At 40.3% G+C, this 16,258-nt stretch overlaps 1 protein-coding gene across 1 annotated transcript; it reads left to right on the forward strand.

Moving 5' to 3' along the window:
• Positions 1-410: 410 nt before the first annotated feature.
• LOC104108322 (arginyl-tRNA--protein transferase 2) lies at positions 411-14,600 on the forward strand. The gene is made up of 6 exons (XM_009617329.4): positions 411-775; positions 1,413-1,451; positions 2,859-3,009; positions 3,992-5,134; positions 13,151-13,466; positions 13,817-14,600. The coding sequence occupies exons 1-6, from the start codon at positions 616-618 to the stop codon at positions 13,931-13,933; spliced, it is 1,926 nt and encodes a 641-aa protein (XP_009615624.1). The 5' UTR covers positions 411-615; the 3' UTR covers positions 13,934-14,600.
• The last annotated feature ends 1,658 nt before the right edge of the window (positions 14,601-16,258 follow it).

Below are 16,258 nucleotides of genomic sequence, written 5' to 3' on the forward strand. Positions count from 1 at the left end.
TCTAGGTTCACTAAATCGGTTCTGCAAAATTTAAGTACTGAAAGTTTTTTTACCCAGTTAACTCAGTGAAATTAGTGTTAGTTTTTAGGTCTCCTTTTGGGTCTTTTATTAAATTGACTAAACCTACTCAAGTTTAGCAAACTTAAAGGACAATAAGTGCTCAGGCCAATAGATAAAGAACAAAGTTAGACTTAACCAAAGATAAGGGACAATTTTGACTAAAAACTATTATTTCTTACGTCTAATTATTTGATTTTTACCAGATTTATTTCTTAACGTTTAGTCGTTTACTATCATTTTTCCTCTGATTCCTCAAAAAGAAATTTTACGGGAAAAAAGTAACTTGCACACGAAGCACGCAGTTAAACGAAAATGGGCATATTCCCTTGCAAATTGTTGTTCTCTTATTAATAATGTCCCCAAAGGAGACCATTACGACTTGTTCTACAGTTGAAATTTATCTGTACCATACCAACCACCCCTCCCTCATTCAATTCGGCGAAGCAAATCACGCCTATCCAATTTCGTTGGTTTTTCGCTTTCTCATTTCTGTTAAGGACCAAAAAAAAAACCTAGAAATCATGGTGGCTGTGATGATTTGAATAAAGATCTAAGATGTCTGAGAAGAAGAAGATGAGAAGTGAAGCCAGCAGCAGCAACAGTAATAGCAGCGGTGGTGGAAACAGCAGGGGCGAAACTGTGGTTGCTGATGTTGGTCGTCGTAGGAACACATGTGGCTACTGTAAATCTGGTGGCCCTACTAGTATCTCTCACGGTAAGCATGGCTATTTAGCGTACTAATAGTTGATGCAATCCTGTTGAATTATGATTAAACACTTGATCGGAGGATCGGATTTGAGGACCATTTGAGCTAGGTGCCAGGATTGTTAGTTGTGCAAGTTATATTGTTCTGGACATATTTAGACACGCAAGTTGTAGTTGCGAGAGAAAGTGCTGGCTTATTTTGTAGATTTTTCATTTACATGGTGCAATCTAATGGTAAGATTTACAATCTCTCCGAATTCATGAGGACTTGAATAAGAGCAAAGCACTATAAAAGCAAAGGTTCTACATTGGGGGATACTCGTTACTTGGAAGACTTAGTTGTTGTTACTCTAGATTAGGTGTTTGCCAGGAGTTTCTCTAGTTTGTTTAGAAAATGTATGTCATTGGTAGGATAAGTGTGAAATTTAGAGAATCTCTAGTTTTAAAGAAACCTTAGTTTGTCTCTTAATTAATTTAGGGGTTTGAAATATTGAATGGATATAGAGGATTCTTATAGCCAACATCAACTAGATCGGGATTGAGGCATAGTTAATTGATTGATATTTTGCTTTCACTGTCCAAGCAGAGATACCTGTATCAATACTTCACTTAGACCTTTTTTTTAAACTTATTTGCTTTCTTTGCAGGTGTATGGGCACGCAGTCTGACAGTTGATGACTATCAAGGTTAGTAAATTAACAGTCATTCAAACAGTAGCGCCCAGATTTTTGTTGACCATTTAAACTCATTGTGTCTGATTGCCTGAAGCATGGTAGTATGCGATATTATTACTTACCTTGGAGTTCCCCTGAATGATAAATTGATAACTAAGGCATTGACATTTGACTCTATATGGAACATATAGTTTTCGCAACTTTCTCTCTTTCTGAAAGAATAGAATGGGCCCACACTTTTTTTTTATGACAGTGATGTCCGTGCCAGCTTGCGCACCTCAACTATTTCATCAGATACCTGCCACTAGGGATGTTCATGGTTTGGTTTGGGTTGGTTTTTCCCTAAAAAGAAACCAAACCAAGTAAGTCGATTTTTCAAATATTGGAACCAAACCAAACCAATTAAGTCGGTTTTTTTATCGATTCGGTTTATGTCGGTTTTACGATTTTTTCGGTTATTTATTGGTTTTTTCTACACTACCAAACACTAAACCAATTGCTCTTTGAGAAATCTATCATTTACCAAGATATATTGACGATAATTGAATCAAATAGTGATGAATAATTTAAGGACTCAATTAAAATTAAAATTATTTTTAACGTGAAATAGATTCTTGTACTTGGCAATAATTTAAGGACTCAATTAAAATTAAAATTATTTTTAACGTGAAATAGATTCTTGTACTTGGCAAAAGAAAACTACCAATCACACTAGAATGTAAAGGCAAAGAACTAGATTATTATAATAGCAAAGAACTAGACTAAAAGTGCAAACGATTAACATGTACTATAAAATTTTAGAAATTTTGGGTAAAAATTATATATATATATATAAGTGTAATGATAATTTTTAAATAGCTACTTCTATAGTTGGTTTGGTTCGGTTTTGTCCGGTTACTTTTTTTATTAAAACCAAAACCAAATCAAATTTGATCGGTTTCAAAAATTCTAAACAAAAACCAAACCAAACCAAACCAAAAAATATCGGGTTTTTTGGTCGGTTTGGTTCGGTTTTCGGTTTGGTTTGGTTTTTCGGGTTTTTATGAACACCCTTACGTGCCGCCTCTCACCAGCACAGATACTATGGAACTCTGCCCACCAAGACCTATGCGGAATGACCACATATGTGGCTTTACTTTTTGCCTACTTTATATGCACATAGACTACTACGGTACTACCTGATTAAGCTACCCTTACTACGTATGCTGTATTTTAAGTTTCATAATCTGTTTAAGAGATTTGTAGCACATGCAGATGCAGCATCTCTTCTCGTTGAGAATGAACACCTCTCCCATGTACATATGCATAGAAGCAACAGCCTGTCTTTGTCATGTGATTCTGAATTCTGATTGCAGAGACACTGTAGATTATATGAGTTTTTTTTGTTACATGGTTGTATATTGGTTTTCTATTTTGTAGCTCTTCTAGACAGAGGATGGAGAAGATCTGGCTGTTTCTTATACAAGCCTGAGATGGAGAAGACATGCTGTCCATCTTACACTATCCGTCTCAGAGCAGGTGAATTTGTTCCTTCCAAAGAACAACGTCGAGTACTGAAAAGGATGCAGAGGTATCTTATTGTTTCCCTTTTTCTTTATGATTAGTAAGTTAATTCTAGCTAAATTAATGCTTGTAGACAAAACATCATAGTGAAATCAATAGCCTCTAAGTGACTGTCAGAAATGTCTATTACTCTGCCATTTCAAATCATTATAGCTTGAGTACTACAATGATGATTATGGATGGAAGGCAGTGTCACGAAATTGTATTTACCTTTTGCTGGGTCTGACATGGAACATCAGCTCCATAAACACTCTCTATTCCACAGATTCATATGGGTTACACATAAAGTTTTCCAGGAGTGTTTGGACCTTACACTTACAGTCCTCCTTATTCATCTGGGATCTGTCTTTACTCAGGTGCTTTTGCAGAATGCCTCTGTCTGCTACCTCGAAGCCATTGAGTGGTCATTGAGATAACAACTGTAGTTGATTTGATGATTTATCTGAAAGCAGGTGTTCAGTACTCCCTTGCTTCTAAAGTCTACGGTCTCCATTATTATCCTGATATCTTTGGCCAAGTTCCTTTCTTTCGTTATATTTGTGTTCCTAGATCTATTTCTTCCTTCTGAGATTACTCCATCACTGTGCCATATTCATGTGGACGGACTATAAAGTCCTAATGGTGTTCTATACTTGAAAACTCTTATGTTTAGTGATTGTGACACTTTGGCAGCAAAGCTTAGACAGTTGGTTTAATGACTGAATTATAGGATTTGTTGGATGCTCTTGGGTTATGTGTGTGGGGGGGGAGGGGGGATAAGATTTGTGTGCAGTTCGACAAACGGTTCATCATAAATTGAGGATAACATTTATCAAGAAGAATTGGAAGATTTACTTTATTTAGAGTTTGGTTGTTGCTAATATCAAGCTCATTAAATCTAGTGGATGATTTGTGATTGCACAAACTTCAAAATTTGCACATGGTGTTTGGCGTATTGGATATTGAGATTTTCTATATTTGGTTAAGCTTGAAAAAAATTGAATGCCTAGGTTTCTGGATGGCACATTGGATCGAAGATCAGATGACTTGATGGATACTACAGATACTTCAGGCATTTCACAAACCACTACCTTCAGTCAAAGTCGGAGCCCTACAACAATGAAGTCCTTGAGAGATAACCCTGAAGAAAAGAACAAAACTGAACCGTTGATCCCCTATATGGAAAGTCAGATAGATAAAGCAGTACAAACATGCATTGAAAGTGGGGATTTCTGCTCTGACATTCAGTTTCCAAAAGCCTCTGTCAAAAAGGTTGCACCTGTGAAAAGAAAGTTATCCACTGAAGGGGCTGAGGATATGTTATTTACCAGCAGCATCTCGTTCCAAATTGCAGCTGCTTTAAGGCGAGGCAGAAAAGATGTTGAGCATGGAAAATCATCAAAATTGGGGGCTTGGGAGAGCGAAATGGCTGCTGATTCCCCAAAATTGATTGCTGAAAAACTAGCTAGCTGTCTAAACAATCTAGCAGAATCATCGGGCTTTTTAGTTAGAGCTTGCAACGGACATATAAACTTCTATTCTTCGGAAAGACGAGTTGATGAAGACAGTGTAGTGAGCAGCCAGAATGAGTCAAAGCAATCCACATCAGGAAGCTGCAGTAAAGAGAGCTGCTCATCAACAGCACAAGGAAGCCCTGAGCTCAAAAGAAGGAGGTTTGAGGTTCGTCTTAAAAGGTCCAGTTTTGATCCGGAAGAATATTCCTTGTATAGAAGGTACCAGATTAGGGTGCACAATGATTCGCCAGACGAAGTTGCTGAGAGCTCATATAGGAGATTTTTGGTTGATACACCTCTAGTATTCGTTCCACCCTCTGGGGACCTTACTGTTCCCCCCTGTGGCTTTGGTTCTTTCCATCAGCAGTATCTGATTGATGGACGGCTAGTTGCAGTTGGTGTAATAGACATCCTTCCCAAGTGTTTGTCAAGTAAATATTTATTCTGGGATCCAGATCTAGCCTTCTTATCTTTAGGTAAGTACTCAGCCCTACAAGAAATAAGGTGGATTAAGGAGAATCAAGTACATTGTCCAAGTCTCCAGTACTATTATCTGGGCTACTACATCCACTCCTGCAACAAAATGAGATACAAAGCAGCATACCGGCCTTCTGAGCTGCTCTGCCCTTTGCGTTATCAGTAAGTTTATCTTCTCTCTTAAATTGCAAACAGAAACATACTGTTAATCTGAGATTAAGGATCAAGGCCGTTATTCTTTTAAAACTTGTTATTCTGCTATCCATATTTTACTAAAACGCTTGTAGTTCTTCTTTCTTAGATTTGAGAATGTTTCTTGAGAGAAAATAGGACGCATTGTTGACATTGTAATATAATTTGACAATTTTAGCTTAGTTCTGTTTAAGCAGAATATTCGTATTCGTCCACTTCTTCTGTTGCTTATACTAAACTGGCATTATACCTGTGTCTTGATTGAGGACATTCTCCATTATCTTCATTTTCTTGAATTGACTTCTAGATTTTTATATAAGGTAAGAAAAAATAAAGGAAGCAAATATTATGGTTAGGAGCAATTTAGTAAAATTAGACTTGATTGGCTGAAGTTTTTGTAATGAACAACTTATGTTATCGAAGCTTAAACACTGCAATATTACCTTAATGTCCCAATCTTGAATTCACATTAAAAAATATAAGAAGGGAGACAAAATAATTCGTTGGATACAATTAGATATGATTAGTTTGAGTGAACACGAAATCTGTTTGGATGAACGAGAGCTTCTCCAAGTCATCATCCATGCCGTTTACTGTTTGATGCTCCAAGGCCATGACTATTGTGGTTTCAAAGTAGGCCCTGAGGTTACTATCTGCTATGGGGTAGTGATGTTCTAGGGCAACGTAGACACTGACTATTGATGTGGTGTGTGTGTGTGTCTCCATATTTGGTGATTAAATCATGGGTTATTGTTTTAAGATCTTCATTTGTTCCACTTTGTTCATGGCATTTCACATTGCCATGTATGTGATTGAATGATGCTTCCAGGTCAATTGCTGGTTAGTTATTTTGAATCAGCTGAGTCAAGCTCAATTAGTTGGCTTGATCTATTGCAGCATCAAGTGTAAGTGACTTGGAGCCTATTATCTGTGAAACGGAAATAGTAATATGCTTTTTTTTGTGTGGCCTTAGTAGCCTAATATGGTCCTGACATCTTGTTAAATGGACCAGATTGGAATTCTTTTAAGGGAAAATGACACAAGAGGCCCTTGAATTGTCTAAAATCCCCAGTTTGGCCTTTCTACCATTTCTAGTCACAATCAAGCCCTTAAACTATATGGAAAATCTTAGCAATGCCCCTAGAAGCCTAGTATAATCTTGATACCTTGTTATATGGATCAGATTAAAATTCTTTTCAGGGAAGACACTAGAAGCCCTTGAATAAATTGAAAGTCTCAGTTGGCCCTTCTACCATTTCCAATCACAACCAAGCCCTTAACTATATGGAAAAACTTAGCGAGGCCCTTATACTATTTTTAGTTACCACCAAGTCCCTAACTTCCTATTTCAGCATCAAATAGTCACTTTTGTCTCTCCGCTTTAAGCAAAATGTAAGATTTTTCTTACACTTCACAAGCAAGAAAAATCTTACGTTTTTTTTTCATTATCAAAAAAAAAAAAATGTAAGATTTTTCTTGCTTGTGAAGTGTTGCTAACTTTTACGTCCAAAGTTATATTTGACAACTATAGGATAATAACATAACAAGTTATGTGATATTTTTATAATTATCTTTAAAAATATAGGGACTAGGCGTTTTATTAGTTTAATCGATAGTTGTGACAAATATATGATTGTTGCTATTTAATTCTGCACATGAGAAGTGCCATCAACAGGTCCTAGTGTCACGTCCTTAGTCGTTAATTTAGTACACGTGCGGCACTTGACAACTCGCTCATGATCTTGCACAACTTGCTCACGTTCTTGCTATGCCAAGTCAGCCTTACTATACTCAAGATCGCTAAGAGAATGGTAGAAAGAACACAAGAGAATTGTTAAAGGAAGTTTTGTACCAGAGAGAACTTGAATTGTTTGCTTGGTGGATTACAAATGAATGACCCCCTTTATATACTAGTCTCCTAGGGGCTAGTGTGTAAATATTAATTATCACACAAGTCCTTAATATTTACAAGATAAGGGCTTTCTTTAGAATTCTCTACAAGCCTAGAAGATTCCAAGGACTTTCCTAACAAATCCATAGGGATCTAGGGTTTTCCAAAGAAAATGTCCATACTTCTCTAGAATCTTCTCACAAATGCTAGCATTCCTCCTATGTAAGCTTCCACATGGCATTAATATATGCCAAATGTCGTCTATGTGGCATGATGACATGGCGGGTCAACACACTCTCCCCAACCTAATGTTGCGACGACCGCGGCGCAATGCTGCTGCATAAACTCTCGGACCTTATCTTTGAATTGCCATAAGTCTTCATATCGTTCTCATGTGGCCTCCTCCGGTGATTGCCCCTTCCAATGGACGAGGAACATAGCAGTGGCTTTTTGCCTTTGTTTTCGCCTGGCCTAGTAATCCATGATAGCCTCAATCTCCCAATCATGCGAGGCGGTGATAGTAATAGGTGCTCGACTTGATTGGCCCCTACTCAGATCATCCTTGTCTTCATGATATGGCAGTATGCTGGCATGGAAGACAGGGTAAATCTTAAGATACGATGGCTTGTCAAGCTTGTATGAGATCTTGCCTACCTTGGCGACGATCTTAAATGGCCCCTCATACTTGCGAATCAAATTCTGATGCATGCCCCGTAGTGCCTTGAACTGTCTTGGGTTAAACTTCACCATCACCATGTCCCCAACTCTATAGTCCGTGGGTCGCCGCTTACGATCCGCAAACTTCTTCATCTTCTTAGCTGCCTTATCCAAGTAGGACTTAGCAGTGTCAAGCTGCTCCTCCCATCCTTTGGCCATATGATAAGCCCCCAAACTCTTTCCCTCGAACGCGGCTGGTAATGAATGTGGAGTTTGTGGTTGTTGGCCTGTGGCTAGCTCAAATGGTGTCCGCCCCGTGGACTCACTTCGCTGCAAGTTATAAGAGAATTGGGCGATGTCTAGGAGCCTTGCCCAATCTTTCTGATGCGCGCTTACATAATGCCTCAAGTAGCATTCTAGTAAGGCATTGACCCGTTCCGTTTGTCCATCTGTCTGTGGGTGAAAACTAGTGGAAAAGTGCAGTTCCGTGCCAAGTATGTCGAATAACTCTCTCCAAAAGTTCCCAGTAAAGCGGGGGTCTCGATCACTAATAATATGCCTTGGTAATCCCCAATACTTAAACCACGTTCTTAAAGAATAGCTTGGCGGCTTCCTTGGCAGTGCAACCTGGTGAGGCGGGCATAAAGGTAGCATATTTGGAAAATCTATCCACGACCACCATAATAGTACCATAACCGTCGGACTTTGGTAGGCAAGTGACAAAGTCCATAGTCACGCTCTCCCATGGACGCTCTGCAACTGGTAGTGGCTCCAAAAGTCCTCTGGGCTGTTGTTGCTCAACCTTGTCCTGCTGGCATACAAGACAAGTCTGCACATAACACTCTATGTCATCTCGCATGCGTGGCCAATAGTAGACTGACTCGACCAAGGCCCTAGTGCGACGTTGGCATGGATGACCAGCCCACATCGTGTCATGACTCTCCCTTATGATCCGCCGTCTAATGTCTCCAAACTTAGGCACGTAGACTCACCGACCCGTGGTAAGCAATAGTCCGTCTTCTACCCAAAAACGTCTCGTCTTGCCCTGGTTGGCTAACTCGATAAGTTGTTTGGCTGCTGGATCATGTTGCATGCCTTCTTTTATAGCCTCACGATTGTCCCAACTTGCTGAAGTGATGGCAGGAAGCTCGGCTTTTCGGCTCAAGGCATCAGCTACAACATTACCTTTGCCCGGCTTGTACTCCAGCACATAATCAAACTCGGCCAAGAAATCCTGCCACCTAGCCTGTTTTGGTATGAGCTTCTTGTGCGTCTAAAAGTAGCTAGTAGCCACGTTGTCGGTCTTGATCACGAACCTCGACCCGAGCAAATAATGTCTCCATGTACGAAGGCAATGCACAATGCCAGTCATCTCCTTCTCTTGCACCGTGTAACGTCGCTTCGTCTCATTTAACTTGCGGCTCTCAAACGCTATGGGATGCTTATCCTGCATCAGGACACCCCAATGGCAAAGTCTGAGGCATCTGTGTGCACCTCAAATGTCTTGGCAAAGTCAGGAAACGCCAAGACTGGCTCCTCTATTACAGCTGCCTTAAGGCCTTCAAACGCCTTTTGACAATGCTCCGTCCAAACCCATGGCTTGTTCTTCTTTAGCAACTCAGTCAATGGTGCAACTTTTGCTGAGTAGCCACTGATGAACCGACGATAGTAGTTAACAAGGCCAAGGAAGGATCTCAACTCAGTTACCTTTATAGGTGCCTCCCACTCCTGGATAACACGTACCTTAGCCTCGTCCATGCGTAGCTCGCCATTGCTAATAACATGGCCTAAGAAGTGCACCTTTGATTGTGCAAACTCGCATTTCTCCCTCTTGATGTATAGCTCGTTCTCCCGCAAGACTTGGAAAACCTTCCTTAAGTGCTCTATATGCTCTTCCAAGGTGTTGCTGTAGATGACTATGTCGTCTAGGTAGACTACCACCAATTGATCAAGGTAGGGATGAAAAATCTTGTTCATAAGGGTGCAAAATGTGGCTGTGCATTGGTTAAGCCGAAGGGCATCACCAACCACTCAAAGGCTCCATATCTCGTCACACATGTTGTCTTCGGCTCATCCCCTTCTGCAATGCGAACCTGGTAGTAGCCCTTGCAAAGATCCACCTTGGTAAAGTACTTGGCTTGCCCAAGTCTATCGAATAAGTCAGCAATGAGCGGGATCAGGTACTTATTCTTCACTGTGACCTTATTAAGTGCTCGGTAGTCTATGCACAAGCGCAATGATCCATCCTTCTTCTTCTGGAACAATACTGGTGCGCCGAGAGGTGCCTTTGATGGGCGAATGTGACCAGCATCTAGCAGCTCTTTCAATTGTTTCCTAAGCTCCTCTAGCTCAGGCGGTAAATGCGGGTGGCTTAGCCCCTAGCTCCAACTCAATCTTGTGATCCACCTCTCGCCTAGGCGGCAAGTGCTTAGGCAACTCCTTGGGCATGACGTCTTTGTTTTCCTCAAGCAACTTCTCTATGCAAGGCGGCAGTGTCTCTTGAAAACTCTTGTTTTCCTCCAGACTTGCGATGGTTGCCACGAACGTCGGCTCCCCCTTCTTGATCCCCTTGACAAACCTGCATAGCTGAGAGTTGTGCTTGAATCTGTCCGTGTGGCATAGTCACTGTAGGTACCATGCAAGCTCCTTCTCGCTCCATAACCAAGAGATGTTGGAGGTAGGGGTCGATCAAAGTATGACAATGTCTAAAGAACTCTTGCCCCAATATGATGTCAAAGATATCCATAGCGGTTACGGTAAAATTTGTCATACCTTTCCAAGTTCCCAATTTGACACCAACTCCATTAGCTACCCCACGAGCATTCTGTACCTCGGCATTCACAGTCTTAACACGAGAGTTGGTTGGAGCAAGCTTCAATTCTAGTCTCTTTGTGGCAGCCTCAGTCACGAAATTATGAGTTGCTCCAGTATCCACCATTGCACGAGCAGGCTTGTTGTTGATGGTGAGATCCACGTACTAATTGCCATTCTCGGTAGGTTGGATAGCTTGCTTCGTGACAGCACCACATAATCAGATCATACCCAACTGTGCGGTTCCCGAACTCTCTCCTTGCGGCTGTTCCTTCCGTTCACGGACCATGGCGCTGAGGTTCTTTAGGTCGGGACAATTCCTGAAGCTGTGCGGCCCTCCGCATATGTAACATCTCTTCTTTTCGGCGTAGCCCTGACGGCCACTCGACTTTTTGGAATCTTGAGTCTTGTAGTATTGTTGTTGTATCTCCTTGCCTTTGCCACGGTCTCCCCCACCTTTGACATTATTAACCTTTGATTCTTTTCTTTTGCCTTTGTCATGCTTGTCATGCCTGAAATCCATCAATGATTCGGCCTCCACTATGGCTTGGTCTATATCTGCGACTTGCCGGCGTTGCAACTCCTGTTTAGTCCAATTTTGCAACCCGTCCATGAAGTGGAACAACAAGTCATCATTGGTCAGGTTGGGGATTTGAAGCATAAGGGTAGTGAACTCCTTGACATAGACACGTATGCTTCCTGTTTGCTTCAACTCCCTAAGCTTGCGCCTTGCCTCGTACAAGACATTGTTTGGAAAGAACTGTCGCTTGAACTCGGCTTTGAACTGATCCCACGTGCTAATAGTACATAGACCTTTATCCACGTCGGCCATCTTCCTTCTCCACCATAGCATGGCAGTCTCTGAGAGGTATAACACTGCAGTGTTGATCATGGCCTCGTCGTCCCTCACTTTCCCGTGCCTGAAGTAGTTCTCCAAGTGCCAAAGGAAGTTTCCACTTCTTGTGCATCACGAACACCTTTGAACACCGGAGGTTTGGGAGCCTCGATCTTGGTCTCCCTCGTCACCACAACATTGTTGGCTGCCTCGGTCATGCCAACACTAACATGCTCCTCTAGTGACTCTATCTTTGCCTTCATAGCATCGATAGTACTCAAAGCCTCCATGAGCCTGCACTCTAAGGCAGTGATGATTTGCCTTAGTTCCATCTCGGTCTGTGTACGTCCCTCCAAGTCATTTCGGATACTCTCAATCTCTTCAAGAGTGTGCCCCTCAGGCCCTCAAGAACGCTAAGGGTGCCTTCCACCTTCCCCAAGCGTTGGCCAAAGATCTCAACGGTGTCCATCTCCGCGTTCATCTTCATCACCCACTCAGTGGCAGATGGTTCTTGGAATGTAAGCCCTTCGTTTGACACAACCTCGGGTGGCACCTCCTGGCTCTTGTTAGTGGCATTCCTCTTTTTGTTACGGCCACTCTTGCCAGCAGCATCTTGGATGACGTTGGCTTGGGTGTTGGCAGCGTTAATTTCTCCGTCGTTCGCCATTCCCTTAGTTGCAACCTTTGCTCTGATACCACGTTGTCACGTCCTTAGTCGTTAACTAAGTACACGTGCGGCACTTGACAACTCGCTCACGATTTTGCACAACTTGCTCACATTCTTGCTATGCCAGGTCAGCCTTACTACACTCAAGATCGCTAAGAGAATGGTAGAAAGAACACAAGAGAATTGTTAAAGGAAGTTTTGTACTAGAGAGAATTTGAATTGTTTGCTTGGTGGATTACAAATGAATGGCCCCCTTTATATACTAGTCTCCTAGGGGCTAGTGTGTAAATATTAATTGTCGCACAAGTCCTTAATATTTACAAGATAAGAGCTTTCTCTAGAATTCTCTACAAGCCTAGAAGTTTCAAGGACTTTCCTAACAAATCCATAGGGATCTAGGGTCTTCCAAAGTAAATGTTCATATTTCTCAAGAATCTTCTCACAAATGCTAGCATTCCTCCTATGTAAGCTTTCACATGGCATTAATATATGCCAAATGTCGTCTATGTGGCATGATGACATGGCGAAGGTTGAGGGACCTGTGACTTAGGTCACATGTTCGAGTCCTGCGCCATGCGAAGCCTGGTATTTAAGTGGAGAAGGGAAGAGTGGCAGGCTAAATATCCCTGAGTTTCGAAAGCTGTGGTTGGTCCTAAAGGTTGGCCGTAGAGTGATTTCTCAATCATCAAAAAACAAATGTCATCAACAGGAAAATAAAAGAAGCATTGTTAAGTTTAACACTCTTCTAATTGTAGCCGACAGAAGTGGTGGTGTGACAATCGAGACCCTTAACTATCAAAACTTTTTACCTAGGCTCTTGTACTAATTTCAACCAACAATGCCATTATGGGGGCCTAACTGAAAAATAATGGCTTGTGATATCTTTCGCCCTACTTTTATACATGTAATATTGGAACCAAAAATTGTTGAGGTTATCCTGTTGGAAAATCAAACCACACTGCACTGTGCATATAGCTGAATCTTTAGCCAGCATGAACATGACTTCACGTGTTGCTATTTGTGTGCTAACTGTTATCATGTAGTAGGATTACTCACCAATCATGATCTGGTATTGCACCAGGACTAATCTTCTGTGTTCTGACTGACAATATTTCTTCTAATTAGGTGGGTTCCATTTGATGTTGTCAAGCCACTGCTAGACAGAAAACGGTATGTGGTTTTATCTGATATTGCCACAGAAAATGGAGAGCATTTGCCGCCTAGTATCCTTGAAAATTATGAGGAGCAAAATGATGAAAAGCAGTTTCATGGATCAAATGATATTTTTGTTGGTGAGGATGACGAAATGGATGAGTCTGATTTTGAAGATTCAGATGACGAATTGGACCCTGAGAGCAGTGACGTCCAATTGCCCAAAGTAGAAAATGGAGATGTTGGCAATGTTTTGATTGGGTTGAAGGAAGTTCGTCTGAGATACAAAGTAAATATTCATTGCCTTTCACATTAACAGCTTTTGCATATCAAAGTGAAGTATAGTCCTTATTATAATTATTCTAGACTAAAAATGTTAAATATAAAGTCCTCTTAAAATTATGTGCTTTGGAATGATGACAAACACAAATGTGAGGTATAGAAATGAAAAACAAAACAGCAAAGAAGCAGCAAGTAGTGATCTGGTTCTCCACTATGGTTTACCCATTGAAAAAATATGGCTTTAAGGATAGGTAGACTTGTTATGCTGCTTCTAGTATTCTGATTCAGAAAACTCTTTCCAACGGTTCTTTTTCTGTTTTATGCTTAATGTAACTGAATTACTTTCTTTCTTCAAAGGATTTGCGTGAAGCTTTTGGTTCCAGCGAAAGGCGGTTTATGGAGACACAACTGCACAGATACATGAGGGCTGTTGGTACAGAGCTCTCTGAACGAATAGTTTATTCATTGGGCTGACGCAATAATCTATTAATTCAGTGCATAAAATTCTTTCCCTCATTGTAATTTTATGGTGCCCTTGTCAAGCTGAGGAGCCCGGGAAAACCTTCTGAAGTTTGTGCGTCAACAGTGCATTTCTTGGTGTGCTGAGGGATGCAAACTAGGAGGGAACTAATTTAGTTATCCAACGTAATTCAGGGGCTGGTTATTGGTACTGTGCTGCTCTGCTAGTCGACATGGAATAAACAAGAATCAGATTGGGGTGGAGCTACTCAATATGGTACCTGATTGGAAATCTTCAAGCATCAAGTTGCTTGCTTTATCCTTCTCCCTTTATGAAAGCAGCACCTTCTTCGTCAAAAATATTACATTGCAAATAATCTTAGAAGTCGTTTAGAACGACTTTGAGGGGCAATGCTACTTCTGAGAATATTTTTCGCAGTCTCATTGCCAGGTTGTTTTGGATCGTGTTTAATATACAATTGGAGGAAGACAAAGATCTTCTCTAATACTATCAGCTTTGAAAAATAATGCTTTACGCCTTTAGGCTGATTTCTTCTCGGATCTTGACTTCTGAATATGAAAATATGTCATGTCGTTAAAAGGTGGAAATAAGCACAACAGGATACTTGTAATGCTCCAAGAAAACGTATAACGAAGGCTTGGAGGGTTGTTTTCTTCTCTATTTTTGTTTTATACTGATGGTATGTACAATTAGAGACGAGTGAGTTGCTCTGGTGGTTAGCACCCTCCACTTCCAACCAAAATGTTGTGAGTTCGAGTCACCCCAAGAGCAAGGTGGGGGAGTTCTTGGAGGGAGCGAGCCGAGGGTCTATCGGAAATAGCCTCTCTACCTCAGGGTAGGGGTAAGGTTTGCGTCTCAGGGTAGGGGTAAGGTTTGCGTACACACTACCCTCCCCAGACCCCACTAGTGAGATTATACTGGGTTGTTGTTGTATGTATAATTAGAGGGACATTTTAAAGAGAATAAGCTTAAAAACACATAGGGTGGAGGAGAGAAACTAGTTAGTCATTTCCTGGCTAGTATAGTATATCTAAAACTTATTAATAAAAAATTAGAAAGCTCAACCATACGCGAGTCCAATGATGTGAGTTTCTGCAGTTGCAATCTGTTTGGCCATTCCTATTTCAAGACCATTTCATTTTAAGTGTTTGATAGTATGCTATTTACTAATGTTGTTTCTATATAACTTCCGCAAGTTTCAAATCAAATTTAAACTTTGATATAATATTTTCTACACCAAATTAACTTAAAAAAACTATTTTATATTATCTTCTTTTAGTGCTACTCATAAAACATACGAGTCAAACTGAAAATTTGAATTCTGTAACTAATCAAATAGTGTCACACGGTATTGTACCCACTATTACAACGAAAAACAAATTTATCTTATTTTAGAACAAATTATTGAATTTACGGAAAATGGCCAAAACTGTCCTTAGGCTATTCGATATGGTTCAAAAATTTGATTTGGTACAAAAATGTTCCCGCCCACCTATTGAGTCAAAAATGCCCCTATCGTTATCTTAGTGACTCACTTATGCCATCATTAACTAACTGATTTATTTGAAAAATATTTTTAATTAATATCCATATGTCACCGTTCCATTGATCTAAATTTAAATCTTTACCAATATTTTTTTAAAAAAATACCCATTATGATTTCTTCACGGTAGCCCGAAAAAAGGGACATGCCCCATTGCCAACTCCCCCTTTCTTCACCAATCTCCATGAAATTGAATCAAATGAGGCGATAATGAATTTTTTTCTCATACCCATTTTATACCCATTTGATTTCATTTAATGAATTACTTCTTAAGTCAAGATCCTAAATTTTATTCTCATACCCATTTTATTTCATTCCCAAATTCAATATTTTCTTCCTTAAATTGTTACGTTTCTTGTTGTTGTAGTGGCGCAAATTTTTCCATTTGCATAATCTAAAAGATGAAGAAGAAGTTACACTGTCTTTTAAAATCAGGTTTGGATTAATAGGGTTTAAAATCGGGGCAGATCAATGAAAACCTATGTTTATGGTGTTTTTTTTCTTTTTAATTTAGCAAGGGTTTATATTTAGGCTAATAGCACGGTAACACATGGATAATCATTAAATTTTTCTATTTTTTTAGATAAGTCCGCTAGTAATAAGGGCATGATTGAGCTACTAAGATACTGTGGGGGTATTTTTGGCACAGTAAATAAATGGAGGTTAGTTTTGTACCAAATCGAATAGTTTGATGGGCAGTTTTGGCCCTTTTCCGTTGAATTTATAACAGAACATTGACTCACTAATATGCAACTAATGGTGAAACTATGCCAGG

Source organism: Nicotiana tomentosiformis, chromosome 3, assembly GCF_000390325.3.
Source record: "Nicotiana tomentosiformis chromosome 3, ASM39032v3, whole genome shotgun sequence".
Lineage (NCBI taxonomy): Eukaryota > Viridiplantae > Streptophyta > Magnoliopsida > Solanales > Solanaceae > Nicotiana > Nicotiana tomentosiformis.

What these genes read in the sequence shown, in the direction of transcription:
- LOC104108322 (XM_009617329.4), top strand. Translation starts at nt 616, where the DNA reads ATGTCTGAGAAGAAGAAGATGAGAAGTGAAGCCAGCAGCAGCAACAGT. An exon ending in GTACTGAAAAGGATGCAGAG is followed by an intron (nt 3,010 to 3,991) that starts GTATCTTATTGT and finishes TTGAATGCCTAG; the next exon opens with GTTTCTGGATGGCACATTGG. An exon ending in CTCTGCCCTTTGCGTTATCA is followed by an intron (nt 5,135 to 13,150) that starts GTAAGTTTATCT and finishes TCTTCTAATTAG; the next exon opens with GTGGGTTCCATTTGATGTTG.